General features: G+C 40.6%; 1 protein-coding gene across 4 annotated transcripts; it reads left to right on the top strand.

The window, feature by feature from the left end:
* The first annotated feature begins 4,205 nt into the window (after positions 1 to 4,205).
* On the top strand, positions 4,206 to 20,358 carry LOC117401351 (kelch-like protein 26). 4 transcript variants are annotated; one of them, XM_059015067.1, is made up of 3 exons: positions 4,206 to 4,371; positions 10,770 to 10,952; positions 18,546 to 20,358. In XM_059015067.1, the coding sequence occupies exons 2-3, from the start codon at positions 10,771 to 10,773 to the stop codon at positions 20,125 to 20,127; spliced, it is 1,764 nt and encodes a 587-aa protein (XP_058871050.1). In that variant the 5' UTR covers positions 4,206 to 4,371; position 10,770; the 3' UTR covers positions 20,128 to 20,358. The 4 variants fall into 4 exon arrangements, with proteins under 4 accessions (XP_058871050.1, XP_033857850.3, XP_033857849.3 ...); XM_034001958.3 differs by lacking the exon at positions 4,206 to 4,371 and adding an exon at positions 4,859 to 5,156; XM_034001957.3 differs by lacking the exon at positions 4,206 to 4,371 and adding an exon at positions 5,201 to 5,329.
* Positions 20,359 to 22,895: the final 2,537 nt, after the last annotated feature.

Genomic DNA, 22,895 nt, shown 5'->3' with positions numbered 1-22,895 from the left:
GTGTACCAGCTGTTCTTAAAGAAAAGACTCTTACCTTACTGTATATTTTGCTAGTACGAAATACTGTCAAACAGTTCCCTTAACCAAATGACTCAGGCTGGTGGCTGGGTGGTTTCCAAAATTACTAATGCACATATTGCAACCCTATTGACACACAAGTGTGACTTAGCTTACATTTTGAAATTCAAGCACAGTATCACGCCATTTTTGCTACTACTAAGGAAATAGACATTATTTCCAATAATTGAATCAAAGGTTTGTGGTATATGTAATACAAAACAGTGACAGAAACCATAACATTTCACAAGCCCATCATTTTTTATGCTTTATGTTCTTAAGGCTTAAGCTTTAAAATTGTAGCTAACAAAATAATTCCATAAATGTGACCTGTCATGCGCTTGCATTCACTACACAGGTGTCAAATGTGCAGTTTTGAAAGAAATGCATATTACAGCAAACATTTACATTTTAAAACATGATATCTGGTGGTGCACTTTGTTTAAAGAAAATTCTCAGTTTTGTTTGCACCTCTTTCCAGGAAGTCTGTTACTGCTTTAGTTCTGAAAGTGCAAGACTAAAAGCATGGCTTGCTGTGACCAGGATGACTTGTGGTGATGTCAGACCAGGAAGAGACAGACTCGGTACTACGGGGTATGAAGCGCTGATGCGCATGTTTATTATAAATAAATAAAAGTGCTTTTCAAAACAAAACGGCACAATTGCCAAAACAGACAGACAATAAAAAACACGGTGAACATACCCAAAACAAATAACATGCTGGTTTAAGAGCCAGCACGAGTAGCAATTGTTTTCGAAGTATTTAATTTCACTCACGACTCAAGTCTTTCGTCTCTGAACCAAACCAACCCCGTTCAGCCAAAGCTGCGAGTTTTTATACATGTGACCCTCTCCAGATTAGTAATAAATTAATCATCTGGAGATGGTCACATTCTGCACAAGTTTAGCATGGATGGGGAATTTTAACCCCATCCATGCTGTAAAACATTAATAACAAACATTGTGTTTTATTAAACACTAAACAATAAATTTGATTCATATTACAACAAATATAATACAAAATACGCACAGGGGCTGGATGTAGTGCCAGATATCATGATCTAAAATGCAAATACCTCTACATATGTTCCACATATGAGACCTATATAGTGAATGGATGTGCATGGCAGAGAAAATACATGGAACATAGCTGCAATTACTGTAACATGAGAAATGTATCAAAACTTTTAAATAGAAAATGACCAGCCTACTAACTTAATGTCCTCTTTACTATTTTAAGCAGTATTCACATTTTTTGATAATGATGCTTAACACAAGCTGCTTAAAAAAAAAAAAAAAAAAAACAGAAGGAAGTTACAAGCAGAATTATATGGGTACGAAACACAACTGGATTTGACAACGGCACTGTAGTAAAATCGAAAGTAGACAGTTTGTTTTTAAATCGACAGCCGTCTCGAATTATAGGAGAAGTTTAGTTGGTTACTTTCTATAGGATTGCACTGCACACTTTCAATAAACAAACATCACAAAGGCTCCCACTGACAGCCTGTCCCTGAATGATGCATTCGGTTGAAGTCAGACTCCAAAACTTGTACAAAATGTACAACTTTTTGAAAGAAAAACAAGTTTTAACAGGGAGGAGGCTGGGGGCATGAATCAGCGACCCCGCGTACCGCAAGTGAGAGCCTAAACCACAATGCGAAAGAGCTGGGCTTGTCTGCTTTCGTGGTTTTAGTGCTTTTAACCTCATCTCGTCTCACTGACACACTGTCAAAATCCCTGGGTTATTTCACCTGGAGGCTGAAATTGTATCTACCCTTTTACTGGCTTCTTTCCTGTCACCCCACCCCCCATCTTGCCCAGCTGCACCGGCTACCTGTAAATTCAGGATTACTTTCAAAATTCTCCTGCTCCCCTACAATGCCCTTCATCACACAGGTCCTGAGTACCTCCTCAACTTGCTGTCCCTGCCCACAAGCTGAGGTCCTCCGACTCTATATGGCCTGCTTGTTATCCCCAAGCAAAAGTGCACCACACTTGGAGAACGCTCATTTAGCTTCATGGCTCCGACTCTCTGGAACTCTCTCCCAGTTTTGGTGCTTGATGCACCCATTGTCCCGCGCTTTATATCAACTCTCAACTTGTTCTCTCTTGCTTTCCATGCTCTTTAAGCCTGAATTTTCACATCCTAGCCTTGTATTGTTTCTTACTGTATCTTGTAAAGCGCTTTGTGATGGTGGTCCACTATGAAAGGCGCTATATAAAATAAAGATCAATTGAATAACCAATCGGCTGCTTCCCTTATTAACTGTCCTGCCAGTGACCCAGAAGACTATTGGGGTCTAATAACCAAGGAAGTAAAGCAGGAACAGACTGTAATACCAGATGTCTGTTTTAAAATAAAAACATGTTTGCAATCACGTGTTTCTTTCAGAACTGCACATTTGAGACCTATGTAGCTAATAGAAGTGCAAAATGGGTGCGATTCACAGAATTATTTTGTCAGTACAATTACTTTAAAAGGCTGCCATTGTAAAGCTTCATCCTTCAATGTTACCCCATTAAGAAAAAGTCATGGTATAATGACATCAGTATTACATCACAAAGCCACTTTGACTCAAGGACAACACGAAATGCTCTCTGGCCCCATGCAGCATGCAGTTGTGTATTTCTTTTACATTGGTTACTAGATAGTGTCAAATGTAGTAGTGGTTCATTCTGTTGCCTTTTTTGTTCACTGCATGTCACCCTTGTCATTGTGTTTGAGGAACTGCACAGAAGAGATCATCTAGATTAAACAACTGGTGAGATACAAATAAATTGTTTTACTGAGAGTCTCACCTACTGTTGTAAAAGAAGTAGAGTGCAGAGTTAGTCATGTTAGCAGTTCAGTCTCCATGCCTCAAGCCTGCCCTGGACTGGAGGGAGCCCCCTTTCTCTTCGGGGTGAGCAGTTCAGTCTCCATGCCTCAAGCCTGCCCTGGAATGAAGGGAGCCCTCTTTCTCTTAGGGGTGAGCAGTTCAGTCTCCATGCCTCAAGCCTGCCCTGGACTGGAGGGAGCCCCCTTTCTCTTAGGGGTGAGCAGTTCAGTCTCCATGCCTCAAGCCTGCCCTGGACTGAAGGGAGCCCCCTTTCTCTTAGGGGTGAGCAGTTCAGTCTCCATGCCTCAAGCCTGCCCTGGACTGGAGGGAGCCCCCTTTCTCTTAGGGGTGAGCAGTTCAGTCTCCATGCCTCAAGCCTGCCCTGCCCTGGAGGGAGCCCCCTTTCTCTTCGGGGATAAGTGAGGCAGCAGTTCACTTACCCCCGAAGAGAAAGGGGGCTTCCACCAGTCCAGGATAGTTTTGAGGCATGGAGATTGCAACCCCCTCCAGTTTGTCAGTACTTAGTAAGACTAATCTTCACTAAACATAGTATTTTTCAATTGGACTTACTGTAAAAAACTTTCTTTTTTTTTTTTAAGTACTAGAGTATCTTGAAAAGTTACTTTAAAGACTAGCAGCTTCAAACTCCAGTCTCTTTTCCCTTTCTATCATGTTTGCAGTCATCCAGAGAAGTGTTTTTATTGCAGTTACTCCAATACTGTGCTGTTGTTTTATTGTAATTACACCAATACTGTGCTGTTGTTTTATTGTAATTACTCCAATACTGTGCTGTTGTTTTATTGTAATTACACCAATACTGTGCTGTTGTTTTATTGTAATTACACCAATACTGTGCTGTTGTTTTATTGTAATTACACCAATACTGTGCTGTTGTTTTATTGTAATTACTCCAATACTGTGCTGTTGTTTTATTGTAATTACACCAATACTGTGCTGTTGTTTTATTGTAATTACACCAATACTGTGCTGTTGTTTTACTGTAATTACACCAATACTGTGCTGTTGTTTTATTGTAATTACACCAATACTGAGCTGTTGTTTTATTGTAATTACACCAATACTGAGCTGTTGTTTTATTGTAATTGCACCAATACTGTGCTGTTGTTTTATTGTAATTACTCCAATACTGAGCTGTTGTTTTTTGATAATAGTGTGTTATGTTTTGACAATGAGTTTAGGAGCTGCGCTTCAGTTCTAGTGTCCTGCCATTGATTAGTCTAGACCAGCCAACGTGTCTTTGAATAAGTAGGCGCTAGCACCACCTAGTGCACAGTAGGGTATTGCCAGCAAAACAACTTGTTTTCAAAATGGCAGATCACTTGGTGTTGCCAGTAAGAAAAAAAAAATACAAAAATGGAATTTGAAGCTAAACTCTTTGGAATATACCACTGAAAGAAGGTTGTTTTTCTTTCAAGCAGGTCTTAAAAATACAGCTTTATCACCACCCACAGGAGGCAATAACCAATCAAAGGTAAGGTGTGTGGTTGTGTTTACATGCAGGGGCCTTGAGTAAATAGGAATTCATCCATTTGATGAGCAATTCCACTATGCATGTTTTTGTATACATCTCACCACGTCTGCAAAAAGATATCAGGTCATAATAATGTCAGAAATTGTGGTGTAACACTCAGCCCACTTGTGAATCATTCTAACTTTAGGTAATTTACACACTTTGGTAGCAAACGCAGACTGACACATGTGAAGATTTATAGCGACTCCTGCTGATAATAAAAAAAAATACCAGAAATTACATGTCAATAAAATCATTTTTTAAAATTCACGTAAAAAATATTTACATTACTACTTTTTAAATGCTGTGTGAAACGGTTTTACAGCTGGAAAATGCACCGCCATTGCACGCTTTTCACCACAAACAGATTAACAGCTGACCTTGAATTTCACAGTATGGGATATTTAGACGACCTATTTTATCTTGAACCAGTTTAACCAGTTCCTAAACCAGAACGCACCTGAACCAGTAAACCAGTTAAAAAACAGCAGCTCTAATTAGAATTACCGACATTTTCCTTACAGCACACCTACTGGAAAATATGTAAACATGTTGTTTGCCATGTTTTAGTCATTAATAAAACAGTGATGGTACTCAGACACTGGTTTGTCACGGAACCTGTACCCTGCTTCAACCCCGTTGAATGAACCGTCCGCGTCTCCTGTGCTGCACCTGTGCGTGTGTGACTGAGTGAAGATGGCGGAATCGGGAGGTAGGGAGTTCGCCTCGGAGCGACCGCAGAACAGGTGAGGATGAGACCACGGACAAAGCGACTAATTCGGGCTAGTATCTGTCATCCGTCGGGACTTCAGACATCTATGCCATGTCAAAAAAAAAAAAAAAAAAACCGGCACCGGAAAGGAAATCGTAAAGAGGTTTATGTGAAGTTTGATAACAGTTTGCGTGAGGGGGTATGGCGGTGAGTAAAGGCAGGAAATTCCGAGGATTCATTTGAGGTCTTACTGTAGGCCCCTGCGAGTAAATATCGTGAACATGTGTGTATATTTTAAATTACTGTAGTTGAATGTTATCATAATTAACGTTATAAAAATGTATTAAATACCGTATTTTTTGTTTTAGCTGACTGCAGTCATACAATAACGGGACGTTCAGGCATGCATGAGAATAAGTAGCGTATGTCAAATATACTGTAATTTATTATAAAGCTTAAAAATAAAAGACTTAATGACAATAGAGTTCTAGTACATTTGTGTCAGGAAGCGTTGATAACACTTGTCGATTTTATGCACTCCCTGTCCTGTAAGTGACAGCGTGTGCATTTTGTGTTAAAACAAGTTTAGTTTGCAAACTCCAGCAACCTACACGTATATTATTAAATAAGCATTAAGCTGTTTCGAGTTATCATTGGTTTACGAAATGGCATTGACGCTTGAACTTGGCGGCTGGTATTCTAATGAAGGTCTTTGAAGTACAGTCACACAGTTGAGTTGTGTTTGGATAAGCAGATCTGTTAATTACACTATAGGCCTCTCTCCACTATTAAACAAACAAAAACGCGCTTTCCATATACTGTAACTTCTCCCACATAGTAACTTCTACATGACATCTATGCTGTAATGTACCTCACATTACAACAGACCAGCGTTATGTTTCAACAAAGAATTTTTTTTTTCTCAGTGCATCTGCGATTTAAAGGTCACACACACACACACACACAATGTTTAATCGAAGCGTAGCTTTACAGATTTAAGAGATACAAAGAGACAGACTAATTCATGAGTTTTGTAGGACAGAAAGCTGATGGCACACACACACACACATAAAAAAAGAAAAAGTCTGTTCTCATCGGGTTAAACTAAGAATTGTATAATAAATCTGTAAATGGGAGCTGGGCAGGTGTTGCTGCGGGACTCATTCCCTGTAACTGCTTGCTTTTCTCAGTACACAGGGATTAGAGACTATAGTTATATTGCTTTATTCAAATGGAAACCATACAGACAAGCTGCTTAATATCACTCCTGTTAATGTCACCTCCGCTAATCATCACCACATTGCAATGTCCCGGACAGAATATAACTGGATCAACAGAGACAAACTTTTCATAACATCATGGTAGCAGCACAGTATACGGAGCAGCGTCCTGGGTTTCCTTTGTTTTTGGTTACGACAAAGTGTTGTAGTGTACACCTTCAGTGTAGTAGACTGTTGTGAACAGTCTGGCTTTAGGGGTGACGTCAGGCCAGAAAGAAGCACACACACAGGCAGTCCTTGCGGTGAACCGGAGACGCTGTGGCGCTCAGTGTTTTATTGCACACAGAAAATAAGTTTGAACAAAACAGAACACGGCACTTGACGCCAAAATAAACAGACAAACAAACAAAAAGTACCGTGCTGGTCCTCCAGCACGACGTAGCAATTGATTATTATTATTATTTATTACTTTTACCTCCTCACTCTCCCCCGTTCCTTCGCCCTGAACACACAAACCCGTGTGAATGAGATGTGCATCTATATATATAACTTGAATCCCAGCACGTGAACTAATTTGTGAAAACCCTGTGCTCACATATTTTTAAGTACTTTAAATGCACGTGAAGTGCAATCCCCGTGCCTAAATATAATTATACATTTTAAATAACTCGTGCTACACACACCCATTTATATCCCGTGCAGCAACTACAATACACCAACATTTACACACTACATACAACATAAAACACAAAAATACACACGGGTGGGGCACATTGCCACATATACCCCCCCCCTTGTGTGCAGCACACATGGCCTCAACGGCCACCTCCCCCCTTAAAAGGCCAAAAGTCCAGCACAAAGTCCTGGGCCAGAACCATAGGCTACAAGGGGCCCACATGTCGTAAGGCTGTCAACAGCAATGCTGACAGCGGGGTGGCACACTCCTGCCACTCTTCTGCTGCTGGTGGCAATGCCAACAGCTTCCCAGCTGACAGCGGAAATGCTGTCAGCAAAGACATTAATAGCTTCCGGTCTCGCTTCTCCAGCCGGGGTACTCCTGGCAGCAGAAAGGCTGCTTGGGGGGTGGTCTCCTGACCTCCCCCATGATCTCCGGCAGCGAAACTGCTGCTGGGGTTGGTGGTCTCTGGACCTCCTCCCCCTTCTTCGTGGCCGACAGCTCCCCTTGGTGGGGTTCCGGCCACAGTACTTCCTGCTGCCATGCAGGGCTGGCAGCAACCCCAGGCGAAGCGAGGCAGGCATCCTTGGGCGAAGCGAGGCAGACATCCTTGGGCGAAGCGAGGCAGGCATCCTTGGGCGAAGCGAGGCAGGCATCCTTGGGCGAAGCGAGGCAGACATCCTTGGGCGGTGCGAGGCAGGCATCCCCGGGCGGTGACGTGAAGGCATCCCTGGGCGATGGCAAACTCAGCTGTAGCTCCTCTTGTGGTGGAGGTGGGAGCTGCAAGCAGTCCTCCCACGTTGGGGGAGGTGGAACCAGCAGGTATTCACCCTCTGGGTGGAGGTGGTGGAGGCAGAGGCAGCTCCTGCTGCTCTGCTCCTGGTGGAGGTGGTGGAGGCAGAGGCAGCTCCTGCTGCTCTGCTCCTGCCGGTGAATGTGGTGGAGGCAGAGGCAGCTCCTGCTGCTCTGCTCCTGCCGGTGGAGGTGGCAGAGGCAGAGGCAGCTCCTGCTGCTCTGCTCCTGCCGGTGGAGGTGGTGGAGGCAGAGGCAGCTCCTGCTGCTCTGCTCCTAGTGGCGGAAGCGTTGGAGGTGGGAGCAGCGTATAGTCTTCTGGCGACTGAGGTGTTTTATTTGCATGTTGTGATTCATGCAGTCCCTAGTAATAAATTTGCAGTCCACAATCAGTCATGTTTGATGCCTCTTCCATGGAAACTCCCTGTAATGAGATTCTCTCTGAGGAATTATTCACTGTTGACTTTCTAAATAAATAATTGAAATACATTAAAGGAACTTCTAATTTAATTCTGGGACACATTTCTTGTTAGATGGTAGATTGAGGAGCAATCAGCAAGCAATTTCCTAAATTAATGTGATTATCAATAATCAGTGCATTGGGAACACTTCTATTCAATAGCAAGAAGCACAAAAACAAGACTCTTCACAATAGCCTTCAAATAGGACTGAAAACGTGCATTTAATTTTACATGTTTGTAAAGTAATATATGCATTGAGGAAACTGTAATAACTATTCAAGCAGAGATTCTGCCATTTCTCATCACAAAACAAATAAAAGCCATTGTGATGAATACTAGATTAACTGATGAGTGCTGTAAGGGTATAACTAGGTTAGTGGTATTTTTCTAGTGTTGGTCTTCACTCTCAAGCGGAGAAGCCATTTGTGTTGTATGTTTTTATAATTACCCGACTTGACAATCTTGACAGCTCAGATAAATCCCATGCTGGAATTCTCCCCCCACTTTATAAACGAATGCAGATGCCGCTTGAGTGCTGAGAATGGACAGTCTTGCATTCCACGTATTCCAGGCTGCTGTTCCTGCGAGAACGATGAGTCTTCTTTTATATCAGGTTGTTCAGTTTTGAGTTGCAGCCAATGCCAGGTTTCTATCTGCCACATCAGCAGCAAATCAGATGGATTTTTTAAAATTGGGACTATGCCAGCCCCCCTTAAGATTGCTAGTAGAACCTGATCTCTCCAACTAGCACTGCTGATGAAAGGTAGCTACTGTCAATGTGAGGGCTGTGAATATATTATACTGCCAGAGAAATATTGGACTGCTGTGTAATGTCTGGTAGCGGATTGGATTGTAGACTGCAGCTGGAACCGACTGCAGCCCCAGTTTCATACTGGAACGAGATGACAGTTTTACAGAATGGTTTTATGGTGCAGATGGAAATGTGGCAAAGTAATCCATTTTTTTAAAATCTTAATCGTTACAACAGATATATGGTAGAGGAAATAACACATTAATAATATGGTAAGAAATTCAATGTTGTAAATCCTACATAGTTGGTAAGTTTTTGTAGCTTTCTTCTTCATAACTTCAAATTTCACTCAATGTATTTTTGCAATTCTGTGTTTAACCTTTTTTAATAGATCAACTTGGTGCTAGAAATAATATAAGATTCTGGAAACTCTGGTCCACATTTCAACATTGCTGCACTCGTGTATGTTGTAGGTGTCTCTGCACTCTTAAACATTTTTAGCAGAGTTCAGACAATCTTTTTGTAATGTTTTTATTTTAATCTACACTGTTGCTCTAGGCGTTCCCCTGCCCTAGTATTCTGTAGCTGTGAAGCACCTGGTTTCACATTGTGCACTGAGTGTAAAGATATCTGTTGGTAGAGAGGTTGGAAACGGGTATACATGTTTTTAGCTTTGTTTAATTGTTGTTTTTAAACTCACGTTTAAAAATACAGCGCCTCTCATTGAACTTCACACTAAATTTGATCATGACTGACATACCATGACCTCCAGGTTTTTATTTCAACCAAGGAACTAAATATTTTAATAGCGGTCTCACTGCACTTTGCAAATCTATATATTTTATAAACGTATGCAGTTTATGAATTTGTGTTTCAAAGTTTTTTAGAAATTGTGCTTCTGTTTTATTATTATTTCAAACAATGTACAGTAGTGTACAATATACAAATAGTGTACATTGGTTATAAATAAAGACACGCTTAAAATTATCTTATTTTATGAATTACAACAATATACTAGAATAGGGTAGGTTGCAGCAAACATTTGAGAAACAAACAGGTAGCAAATTTAACTTGCTACCTGTTCTGAATAGATCATAGATTTCTGTGGCACGACAGCTGCTGGTTGCACAGACCCTGCTTTAGGCAAGGTAGTCCAGGATTGCACAGAGAAGCCAGCAACAACAAAAGCACAAGGGTTAGAAATGGGAATCTTGACAGCAAGTGACAGCCAAAAATGATATGTTTACTAATGGAAGTGGTTTAACCTTTTGTGGAACTACAATAGGGTATCATTTGTATTTAGGCCCACTTGTGCAATTTTTTCGATTTTAAGGTAATTTCCCCTTACTTTACATCAGGTTTTTAGTACGTTGTTGTTGAGATGTGATGAATATTAAGAGATGATATTGTTTAAAGAATGCGCTCACCTTAAAAGATCAATGCAAAACTCAAGGGAACAAAATTGCACAAGGGAGACTACATAAGATTCGATGCACATGTTTTGTCTTCTGAACTTGTGTAAGCAGCCAGGCCACGTGAGCCTTGTTTAATATTATATAATCCAAGCCATCAGTGTTTGTAGTTGCCCCTTCAGTACTGCAGTCTGTTGAAATGTGGAAACCTGCATGCACTGAATACTGAAATGATGCTTCCAACTGCTAAGGCAGTTAATAATTCATGGTAGGAGGGAGGGAGAGCAGGGGGGTGGAAAGTGCTTACAGAGTTTCTTGTGGCTTGTCTCTTGCAGCATGGCTAACAAGAACAGCACTCTGCGCTGCACATTCTCTGCCCCTGGCCACAGCACCACACTCCTGCAGGGTCTCTCTGCACTACGAGCGCAGGGGCAGCTCCTTGACGTCGTCCTCACCATCAATGAGGAGCAGTTCCAGGTCCACAAAGCCGTCCTCGCCTCCTGCAGTGACTATTTCAGGTACAACACCAGGGCTCCGATACGCCGGCTGGCTGTGTGTCACTTCAGACTTTGCTTAGTTGTGGTGCAAGTCTTTACTGTTACGCTGGGGATTCTGTTTCATTTCCTAAGTGTTTAAACTTGAACATATTGGGAATTTAAAAAAGGAGCACTAAAGCATTCATGTGGATAAGATGTCATGTATACAGCAATGATGTGTATATGGAAAAGACTTTCAATGAGTATTGAAATAACTTTACACTGCACACCTTCTTTAGAAACACTACAGCTCACCTCTGCATTTGAAATGCATATCTTTGACAATGGTTAAACGTTTTGGAACAGTTCTAAACATTTAGTACTTGGGGAAACATTTAAACTCTAAGCTATTAACATCCCTATTTTACACATTCCCTTATAGAGGCTTTACATTTTAACCTTTTTTTTTATACTGGTGCAATCCATTGTATAATAAGACATCACTTCTTATATGTTAGATTCTGTTCCATTTTCTGATGCTTTTGACACTGTGGATAATGAGCTTCTGTCTCAAAGACTTGTAGAAATCTGTATCAGTGAGAAGGCAGTTCGATGGTTTAATAATTATCTTCTAAATCGAACCCAAAGTATAAAAACAGATTGATTAACCTCTGAGAGTACTGAATTCAAAAAAGGAGTTCCTCTGGGATCTGTACCGGTTTACTCTTTACATTAACAATCGGCATTAGTATTGAAAATCCTCAATTATGTGGTTATGCAGATGATGCTGTATTGTATTCTAATGGCTATTTGCTTGACCGGGTTAATAAAAACATGCAGGGAGCTTTCAGGATCATTCAGCAACATTTGTTGGATTTGAAACTTGTGTTAAACAGTGCGAGACTTTAAGTGAAGACTCTTCATTGAACTAGTAAATAACTACAAATATTGGGAGTATGGTTAGATAGGAATTTGAATTTTACAACAGGTGTTGATATGCTCTCAAAAAAACAAAAAATGAAATTGGGCTATTTTTATAGACATAAATCCTGTTTTTCAGAACAAACTAGAAAACAACTGATCTTGAATACATTTTTGCCTCTGATTGACTATAGTGACATTATTTATAGAGTATCTACTACGACAGTCTAAGGAGAGCTGGATCATTTGTACCATTCTGCACTGATGTTTATAACAAACCTGGGTTATTCTGTTCATCATTGTGAATTATATAGATTAGCTGGTCTGACTTCTTTATCTCCATGAAGAGTGAAACACTGCTACATAATTGTTTATAAGGTTGTCCTTGGCAAAAGCCCAGATTATTTCAATAAATTGTAATTGCCTCTAGTAGTACTTATAATCTTAAATCTCAGACTCTTCTAAGTTTTTCAGTTCCTAAAGTTCGTACAGAGTTTGCCATTCTGTTTTCTTGCTCCATAGGCTTGGAATAAACAGTATTAATCACCAAAGGTTTGTATGATGCCTGGAGAACGAGGGTATAAAGTGTGGTCACCAAGCCCTTTGATTTTCCCCCTTTAATTAGAATATTGTGTAATATGTGTGAAGGCAGCTCGGTCCCCCAAGGCACCCCATAGGCACGCATTGCGGAACGTAGACGTAAATAAAAAAAGAATAGGAAGATTTTGGTACATTGAATTGTAGCTGTAAATCTTGGAACACACAAAGGTACTTATTCCTACAAATGTCTGAGAGAGTGTGTATTCCCCTGTCCCTCCATTGTGGAAAGGAAAACGGGCGACCGCCTGATAAAAGTTTATAATTATGAATAATAGGAGTATGTGAGTGCCATTTGAACTGAATTTTGGTGTGCTTTTCAACTGTGCGCCACACAGAAATTAGATGGGAGATTATAGGGCCAAAACGCAATTTGCAATGTTTGAGAGGAACAGCTGAGTAAACCAAATCTTGAAGTCTATGCGGAAATACCAATTTTTCCTTGATTGGTCGCCAGGACACATGAACATTGGAGTCCAGCCAAGATGCAATTGGACGAAGTACAAATGACCAAAAATAATACTTAAAATTAGGCAATGATAGCCCTCCTGTGCATTTTTCACGAAGAGTAGAAAGTTTATTGCGGGAACACTTCCCATTCCATACGAATTTAGCAATCATACTATGCAATGTGTCCCAATATTTAGTAGTGGGGGAAAGGGGGATCATAGAACTGAAGAAGTTAATGCGTGGAAGTACATTCATTTTGACTATTGAGATACAAGCTTGTAATGAGTTGGGGAGGTGGGTCCATCTGGTTCAGTCAGTCTCTATCTGTCTGAAAATTGTGTTAAAGTTATTCGAACTGATAGCATGCAGTGAGGAGTATATTTCTACGCCAAGATATCTGAAATGCTTAACCACCGGTATATTAGAAGGCAGGACACATTTTCTCATTGCAGCATTCAGGGGCATTAGGGCGGACTTAGACCAATTAATCTTATAACCTGATAACAAACTAAAATCATCAAAAATGGACAGTGAATGAGGGAGTGATTGAGGCACATTATCAACAAATAAAAGCACATCATCAGCATAGAGTGAAATGTGATGCTGAGTATCATTGATATTAATAGGATTAAAAGCTGTTCACTGAGGAACAGCCTGGGCAAGTGGTTCGAGTGATAGGGCGAACAGAAGCGGAGAGAGCGGGCAACGCTGATGAGTACCGCTGGAGATAGCAAACTGGGAAGAACATTTACTGCCCGTAAGCACCATTGCAGATGGGTTAGCATACAACACCTTAATCATACAAATAAAGTCTGACCCCAGACCCATATGCTCCAAAACCGACCACAGATACCCCCATTCAAGGCGATCAAAGGCTTTCTCAGCATCCAGTGACAGGACTGCACAAGGAGTATTGATATCCATAGCTGCATGGATAATATGAAGAAGGCGACGCACATTATCAGATGCGAGGCGTGACATGAACCAGTTTAGTCATATAAGTTTAATCATATAAACCTCAAAACGACGTGACAAGACCTTGGCATAGATCTTAACATCAGAATTTATTAACGACAGAGGGCAGTAGCGCGCACAGTTAGTGGGGTCTTTATCTTTTTTTAGCAATAGAGATACAATAGATGAATTAACATCTCTTGGTTCAGATTTTCCTGAGGGTGTGTTTGGTTGTCACTGCTAAGAAGTCTGCAGAATCTCTATTGTTTAATAATAAGCCATGGGCCAGTGCCCTTCTAGAGCACAGTTTGGTAATACAGTACATACTGCCTGTAGTAAAGTGGTGTCCCAAACTTCAGTGCTAACCTGGCTCTTTGTGGGCCTCTTTCAGCAGAGACTGCAGGTGGTTCAGTTTTGTTGATCCCAGTGTCTGCTAGAAATAGGTTGAGACCACCAAACCAACGGAGACGGGTTTGAACCCAGGCCTCCAGAGGCTAAAGACTCTGAGAGGTTAATTAGAAGTTAGCAAGTAGCACTGTGAGATGACACCTAATGGTGTTTATTGCAGTTCAGTGACTTTAAATCTTATCAACATTTTTTATGAGATTCTTTGTCTTCAATTTCCAGTTCTCACCTGATCTTTTGTGCTCTTGAAAACTTTTGTGTGTGTGTGTGTGTGTGTATATATATATATATATATATATATATATATATATATATATATATATATATATATATATATATATAATACAGTACTGTGCAAAAGTTTTAGGCAGGTGTGAAAAAATGCTGTAAAGTAAGAATGCTTTCAAAAATAGACATGTTAATAGTTTATATTTATGAATTAACAAAATGCAAAGTGAGTGAACAGAAGAAAAATCTACATCAAATCAATATTTGGTGTGACCACCCTTTGCCTTCAAAACATCATCAATTCTTCTAGGTACACTTGCACACAGTTTTTGAAGGAACTCGGCAGGTAGGTTGGCCCAAACATCTTGGAGAACTAACCACAGTTCTTCTGTGGATTTAGGCAGCCTCAGTTGCTTCTCTCTCTTCATGTAATCCCAGACAGACTCGATGATGTTGAGATCAGGGCTCTGTGGGGGCCATACCATCACTTCCAGGACTCCTTGTTCTTCTTTACGCTGAAGATAGTTCTTAATGACTTTTGCTGTATGTTTGGGGTCGTTGTCATGCTGCAGAATAAATTTGGAGCCAATCAGATGCCTCCCTGATGGTATTGCATGACGGATAAGTATCTGCCTGTACTTCTCAGCATTGAGGAGACCATTAATTCTGACCAAATCCCCAACTCCATTTGCAGAAATGCAGCCCCAAACTTGCAAGGAACCTCCACCATGCTTCACTGTTGCCTGCAGACACTCATTTGTGTACCGCTCTCCAGCCCTTCGGTGAACAAACTGCCTTCTGCTACAGTCAAATATTTCAAATTTTGACTCATCAGTCCAGAGCACCTGCTGCCATTTTTCTGGACCCCAGTTCCTGTGTTTTCGTGCATAGTTGAGTCGCTTGGCCTTGTTTCCACGTCGGAGGTATGGCTTTTTGGCCGCAAGTCTTCCATGAAGGCCACTTCTGACCAGACTTCTCCGGACAGTAGATGGGTGTACCAGGGTCCCACTGTTTTCTGCCAATTCTGAGCTGATGGCACTGCTGGACATCTTCCGATTGCGAAGGGAAGTAAGCATGATGTGTCTTTCATCTGCTGCAGTAAGTTTCCTTGGCCGACCACTGTGTCTACGGTCCTCAACGTTGCCCGTTTCTTTGTGCTTCTTCAAAAGAGCTTGGACAGCACATCTGGAAACCCCTGTCTGCCTTGAAATTTCTGCCTGGGAGAGACCTTGCTGATGCAGTATAACTACCTTGTGTCTTGTTGCTGTGCTCAGTCTTGCCATGGTGTATGACTTTTGACAGTAAACTGTCTTCAGCAACCTCACCTTGTTAGCTGAGTTTGGCTGTTCCTCACCCAGTTTTATTCCTCCTACACAGATGTTTCTGTTTCAGTTAATGATTGTGTTTCAACCTACATATTGAATTGATGATCATTAGCACCTGTTTGGTGTAATTGTTTAATCATACACCTGACCTATATGCCTACAAAATCCCTGACTTTGTGCAAGTGTACCTAGAAGAATTGGTGCTGTTTTGAAGGCAAAGGGTGGTCACACCAAATATGGATTTGATTTAGATTTTTCTTCTGTTCAGTCACTTTGCATTTAGTTAACTGATAAATATAATCTATTAACATGTCTATTTTTGAAAGCATTCTTACTTTACAGCATTTTTTCACACCTGCCTAAAACTTTTGCACAGTACTGTGTGTGTGTGTGTGTGTGTGTATATATATATATATATATATATATATATATATATATATATATGAAAAAAGGAGTAACACAGGGATGTCTCTGTCATGAATATAGGTTGTCAAAAAACACTTTCCTAAGCAACCATGCGGCAAAGCAAAATTGATTAAAGAAAAAAAAAAAAAGCCTGTATCTGACTTTTCATGTCAAACTTTTCATGCTGGGTTGATTTGGAATAAAAGCTCAGGTTGGAATTCTTGCATGTTGGATTAAGATTTGGTGCACTTTGAAACGATTCGTGTCAGATTCTGAATAAATGTTCAGCTTCAATTTGGGATTTGTGCTTTCTGTACTGCATTATAATACTTTAACGAACAGGATAAAGCAAAGGCAGAATACTGCATACATGAGACTAACAGGTATGTGTTCTACTTGTATTCACAATCTCATCTCATTAACTTACTCCAACAGTTTATCCTTCATTTTGATTGTTCTTTCGCTGTAACAAACCCCTCGATATAATGAACAAAAGGCTTGGACCCCAGCAGGTTCGTTATAGCGAGCGTGTACTGTATATGTAGATTGGTGCTGGGACGAACATGGTATTTTCATGTTCGGATATTCACTTAAATATTAACTTAAATATTCGTTCAGATATTCGTTCGTTTTTCAAAAACTAATAAAAGCCAGTAATTGCTCAGAACGCAGGCAGACAGCAGCAGGGGCAGGGGGCATGGCTGTATCCGCTGTGTGTGTGTGCCTTTATTTTACAGTATGTAACATGTTAAAATGAAAATATCCCAGGAGTAAAGAATATGTTGCGCAGGCTTTACATTACCCCAGTGAATTAGCTACAAAACAAAGGATGCCAAATAGTAGTTGCATCGTTATAATAACAGGTGAGCTTGAAAAAGAATTGACTAATGCTATTGTTATAACCATGTTTGAAACAATATAAAAATTGTATTAATATTTCTAAAGTAAAAATGAAATGGATCAGTCACTCTGGTATTTTGAATGGATTGTCTGTTTTGTATCAAATCTTATTTTACTCTTCATGTAGGGGATCTAGCAGTTTTGATGCCAATGCAGTAGGATATTTTTGTGTTTGTTCTACATAATGTTGGTGTGCATACATATTTAAACAACACATTTCTTTTCACTATTAGCCAAAGTTTATAACCAAATAGACTGTTGCTTCACTTCATTTATATTAAAATACCCATGTAGTCCACTCCTATCAATATAATTAGGGTTTCTGATTTTCGGTTTTAACCGATAAACACCCCCGATTACAAAAAAAATAAAATCGGTGGATAGCCAATAAACTCCGGAAACCACCAGAAGTACAGTGTAAATGGATGATCAATTCACGTTGACTTCACCCCTTTCCCATTAAAAAATAAAACCTACTACAAATTTAAAAAATATATATGTACATTTCCCACTTTCCTGCCTTGTATCTATCATTCATTCGTTCTGAATATTTTAAAACCGCCCCAACTACTGAGTGACAGCACATTCCTACATTTCTATTGGAGACTCCGCTTGCGAGATTTTTAAACAAGATAACAATTAGGAATGGAGGGTTGTTAGCAGGATTTAAAGCTGTATTACACAAAAACCCCAGAAGAATATGCCCGTGACCATAAGGATTTTGTTGTTGAAGACAAAGGAAAGAAGGTACAACTTAAGTGTTCAAGTACTGTTGAGTTACTACTGTACATATTTTGACAGAAAAAAAAATGCTCAAGCATTTTGTAAAGTAACCGAAAACACTAATTTCATACAGTATATTAAAAACGAAAGCCCCCCCAAAAAAACTATTTACATAAAACTCAAAAATAGCTAAAAATAAGCAGCGAAAAATAAAATGAACTCCGAAAAACAGAAGCCCTAAATATAATCTACATTTAAACTTTTCCATTGATGTTGTAAAAGGTACAGTATCTAGTATGTTAAATATTACTAAAATTGTAATCATACATTTCATTGAACTATTTCACTGACCCACATGTCTGTCGGTTGCACCCTACATTGTGAATATGATAACTATATTAATTTTGCACCAATCTACAACAGACTTTTATTTTACACTCCTAGAATCCTATAGAAGTTTCAGAATACATTTCACTCTAACCACCTACTGGGATTATGAGGACCCTCTGTATGTAACTGCACTGGTTTTAAAGTCGTGGATGTACAACACAAAGTACCTGTTAGAATTCTGAGTAGTGACATTAGGCTTCATTCTAGAACTCTTTAAGCAATCAAAAAATGCAGAAGCCATGGCGATACTTAAAATTTGTACATATACACTGCTGGACAATCAGTAAAGCTTCTTATACAGTGTGACTGATTGTTTGTTTGTAATCTTGACTTGCAGAGCCATGTTTACTGGGGGGATGCGAGAGGCTAATCAAGACGCTATTGAGCTGAAAGGCGTGTCAGCAAGAGGACTGAAGCACATCGTTGATTTTGCGTACAGCGCTGAAGTGACGTTAGACCTGGATTGCATCCAGGATGTGCTGGGGGCAGCCGTGTTCCTGCAGATGCTGCCAGTTGTTGAGCTCTGCGAGGAGTTCCTCAAATCGGCTATGAGCGTGGAGACCTGTTTAAACATCGGACAAATGGCTACCACCTTCAGCCTTTCTTCCCTGAAGGAGTCTGTGGACGCCTTCACTTTCCGGCATTTCCTCCAGATTGCCGAGGAGGACGACTTCCTTCACATTCCACTGGAGAGGCTGGTCTTTTTCCTTCAAAGCAATAAACTGAAAAACTGCAACGAGATCAACCTTTTCCATGCTGCAATCCGCTGGTTACAGCACGAGGAATCCAGGCGCTTAAGTGCCAGCCAAGTCCTATGCCACATCCGCTTTCCGCTAATGAAATCCTCAGAGCTGGTGGACAGTGTCCAGACCGTTGATATCATGGTGGAAGACGTCTTATGCAGACAGTACCTCTTAGAGGCCTTTAACTACCAGATCCTGCCTTTCCGCCAGCATGAGATGCAGTCACCTCGGACGATAATCCGATCGGATGTTGTGTCTCTCATAACGTTCGGTGGCACTCCTTACACAGACAACGACAGGACTGTAAGCAGCAAAGTCTACTATCTCCCCGACGTAGGTGCCAGGCAGTTTAAAGAGCTGACTGAAATGGAGACCTGCTGCAGCCACGCGTGTGTTTCCATTCTGGATAATTCCGTCTACGTTGTCGGAGGGCAGCATTTGCAGTACCGTAGCGGGGAAGGCGCGGTGGACATTTGTTACCGCTACGATCCTCACTTGAACCGATGGCTCCGGATACAGCCGCTGCAGGAAAGCAGAATACAGTTCCAGCTGAACATCTTGCAGGGCCAGCTTTATGCCACAGGAGGGCGTAATCGGTCCGGAAGCTTGTCCTCAGTGGAACGCTACTGCCCCAAAAAGAACGAGTGGACATACGTTGATTCTCTAAAACGGAGGATTTGGGGTCACGCTGGCGCATCCTGTGGGGGGAAGCTGTATATTTCCGGTGGATACGGCGTCTCTGTAGAAGATAAAAAGACTCTTCATTGCTACGACCCTGCGGTGGACCAGTGGGAGTTTAAAGCCCCGATGAATGAACCGAGAGTACTGCACGCAATGGTTGGGACCAATGGCCGGATCTATGCACTGGGAGGCAGGATGGATCATGTTGACCGCTGCTTTGATGTCTTAGCTGTGGAATATTACGCTCCCGACACGGATCAGTGGACTACTGTAAGCCCTATGCGAGCTGGTCAGTCGGAGGCTGGGTGCTGCTTGTTGGATAAGAAGATCTACGTTGTTGGGGGCTACAACTGGCATTTAAATAACGTGACGAGCATTGTACAAGTTTATAACAGCGAGACAGATGAATGGGAACGAGACTTGCATTTCCCTGAATCCTTTGCCGGAATAGCATGTGTGCCAGTTATACTCCCACAGATGACCACTCAGCGATAACCATGCCACAGAAACCAGTGAAATAATAGCATGCTATTTGTTGATGTAATAAATACAGAGGATGTATAAACTTAGTAAAGACGCATTTTGAGGGAACCTGTTGATTTTGCACATTTTAGAGGATTTTTGATAGTGTTTTAAATTAATCAGTGTATATACATATATATGTGCGTGTGTCTTAGAAAATGTAACTTTTTATAATTAAATATAATAAAGAGTCTAGGTATTGTATTCTGAAAGCATTTATATTGATTTAACTGATCTCCTTCAAGGTAGATCCTTAGATTGCAATTAGCAACCTATTTGGCAATATATTTATTTATTACTTTTCTTAGCTTTTTATATTTGCAGTCGTTCTGAGTTTTATTTTTTTATTTTTTTTTTTATATGACCGGGTTGCTTGAACTGTTTTGAAAATCAATCACCACTTTATTTAACCAGGTAAGTCAGCTGAGTTCAAATTCTGATTTCCATACTTGCACAGCTGCAATGCAAAAATTACAAGCAAAGCTAAACCGAAAAACTGCTTCCAACAATACAAACCAATATCACAATGTACTGTATATTATACAACTGGTGGTAGTGAAGTACAGACTCTAGTGCACACAAGATATCCACCAGCAAGGAGTCTACATTCTGACTGAAGAGATCAACAGAGAGTTAAATTCAACCTTTTTTGAAGGGTATTCCAAACATCAGCAGACAAGAATTTGAAAGCGTGTCTGCCAAAAGTAGTTGGGAACAATTCATTTCATAAATGTATTGGACCCCAATTGATGATGAGGGAAAGGCCATTAAATACGAAGGTACCCTGGTGTGTTCTACCAGCTAATGAACCTGTACCAGGTTTGATTAATATGCCTTATAGTCGGGGAGGGGCAATTCAAAGACTGTATAAAACACAGTGGTGAGTTCTGCAGGGTGCATTATTGGACAATTGCAGAGTGATATAAAACAAAACTTAGCGAAGTTGCTGGAACTTTGAATGTTTCTTGCTCTTCCTCATTCTGGCCATTCTGTTACTTGACCCCGTAAGCCAAAACAATCACATTGTGTCATATATTGGATTGTATAAACAGTGTTCTGAAAACACATCTAATTATTACTCGGATAAACCCACAGTAAAAACTGCAGAGGCTCTGTAGAGGAGCAATGACACTTAGGACTACTCAGAATGATTGCATCCTATGGTACTGTGCAAGAAAGCTTGTGCGTGTGTGATTTTGACCGGGGTTTTCACAACTCGGGGCAATAGTTTCTACTATGGACCTGTACCAGGTTGAGCCTCCATTTGCCCTGATCAAAGCCTTTACACAGTGCGACTCCACAAGGTGTTGGAAGATGCATCCAGGGATCCATTCAGTCATTAATGTTTCAGGCAGTCGGTGAAGTGAGGTAGGTGACGTTTTAAAATGAAAACCCTCTACGTGATTGCTATAACGTGTGTTTCTAAACATTTGAAACATGACAAGATTATCTGAGTTCAGATAACTGTTAAAACTCTTCGATTAGAACACATCCTGTAATACTGTTATTTTCACAAGCTGCTTCGATTCAGAATCACCCAGCATTTCACATACACGAAATGATCAATTAACTGCATTTGTACAAATTACACTTGGCCATGCTCCTTTTCAACGTTAATTTTTCAGAAGCTCACAAAACACCCAATACAGCTTTATTCAAACATCATGACTTAATTGTGCACCGAGTTTCAGGGGCTTTCCTACTAAATGTGATAATTTTCAATTTACTCTTTGCTTCTGACCAGATAAAATGCAGCCGATTCAGAGATAAGTGGGATTATGTATTCTAGAACAGCTGCAGTTCAAACACGGTTGAAATCCCTGTGCCAGATAACCCGGTAATGTCCTCTGCTGCACCGACGCAACTCACATTTCCTACCCGTCTGCTGTGGTCATGATGATTGCTATATTGCTGTTGTGCTTGCCGTAGTTTCTTTTGCTTGAGGATTTTTATTTCATTCTAATCTTGGCACTACCCTGACATAAAACCGTGTTCCTCTTTTTATATTTGAAAGAACAAGTATGTTCTGTAATCGATGCTATTTCAGACAAGTAACTAAATGTATAAATTAAATTAGGGAGCCTAAATAGCTGTGCATTGCTCTGTGATTCACCCTCGATGTGCATTAAGTTAACAACAGTCATGCCAGCACAAAGCTTTCTCCGGTGACATCTGGCCAGCTCAACAGCAGAACACAGGGCTGCTGGCAGGCAGCCAGGCTAGGTGAGGATTTCACTGCAATCACAACTGGCATGACTCCAGCCATGAATGAATGAGTGAATGAATGAATGAGTGATCAGTCATCATTCGAGTGGTTCTGGGTTCTTTTGCTCTCGTACTGAGTTATGATCAACAGTGAATGTTTCTGTAAATTAAATATACACTGGCTGGTGACAAAATTATGGTGTTCCCAGCCTTGAAACAGAATGCATGGGTGTAGGACATTTATTGTCCCTTTGATCCCACTTAGACTCCTTACTTACTCTTGGTATCCCTGAATAGCTAACAGTCTCCTCTTTAAAAACAATCAAGCCATCTCAGAAGTGCAGTGGTACCACAAAGTTTTTATATGATACAACATTGCATGTTGTACCAGCCTTGGCAGTCACTATTGCAGAAACATGTATTTTGGGTAAAAATGAAGAACAATTGTCCCACTCTGTCATTCTGCATTGGAAGTAAATTGATAAGATGTGTGGTACTACTGCACCTGTGTAAATCTTTCGCACATATTTAAAGAG

Source organism: Acipenser ruthenus, chromosome 49 (genome assembly GCF_902713425.1).
Source record: "Acipenser ruthenus chromosome 49, fAciRut3.2 maternal haplotype, whole genome shotgun sequence".
Lineage (NCBI taxonomy): Eukaryota > Metazoa > Chordata > Actinopteri > Acipenseriformes > Acipenseridae > Acipenser > Acipenser ruthenus.
Note: the sequence above shows the minus strand (reverse complement) of the source record. Positions and strands in the feature narration are given on the sequence as shown.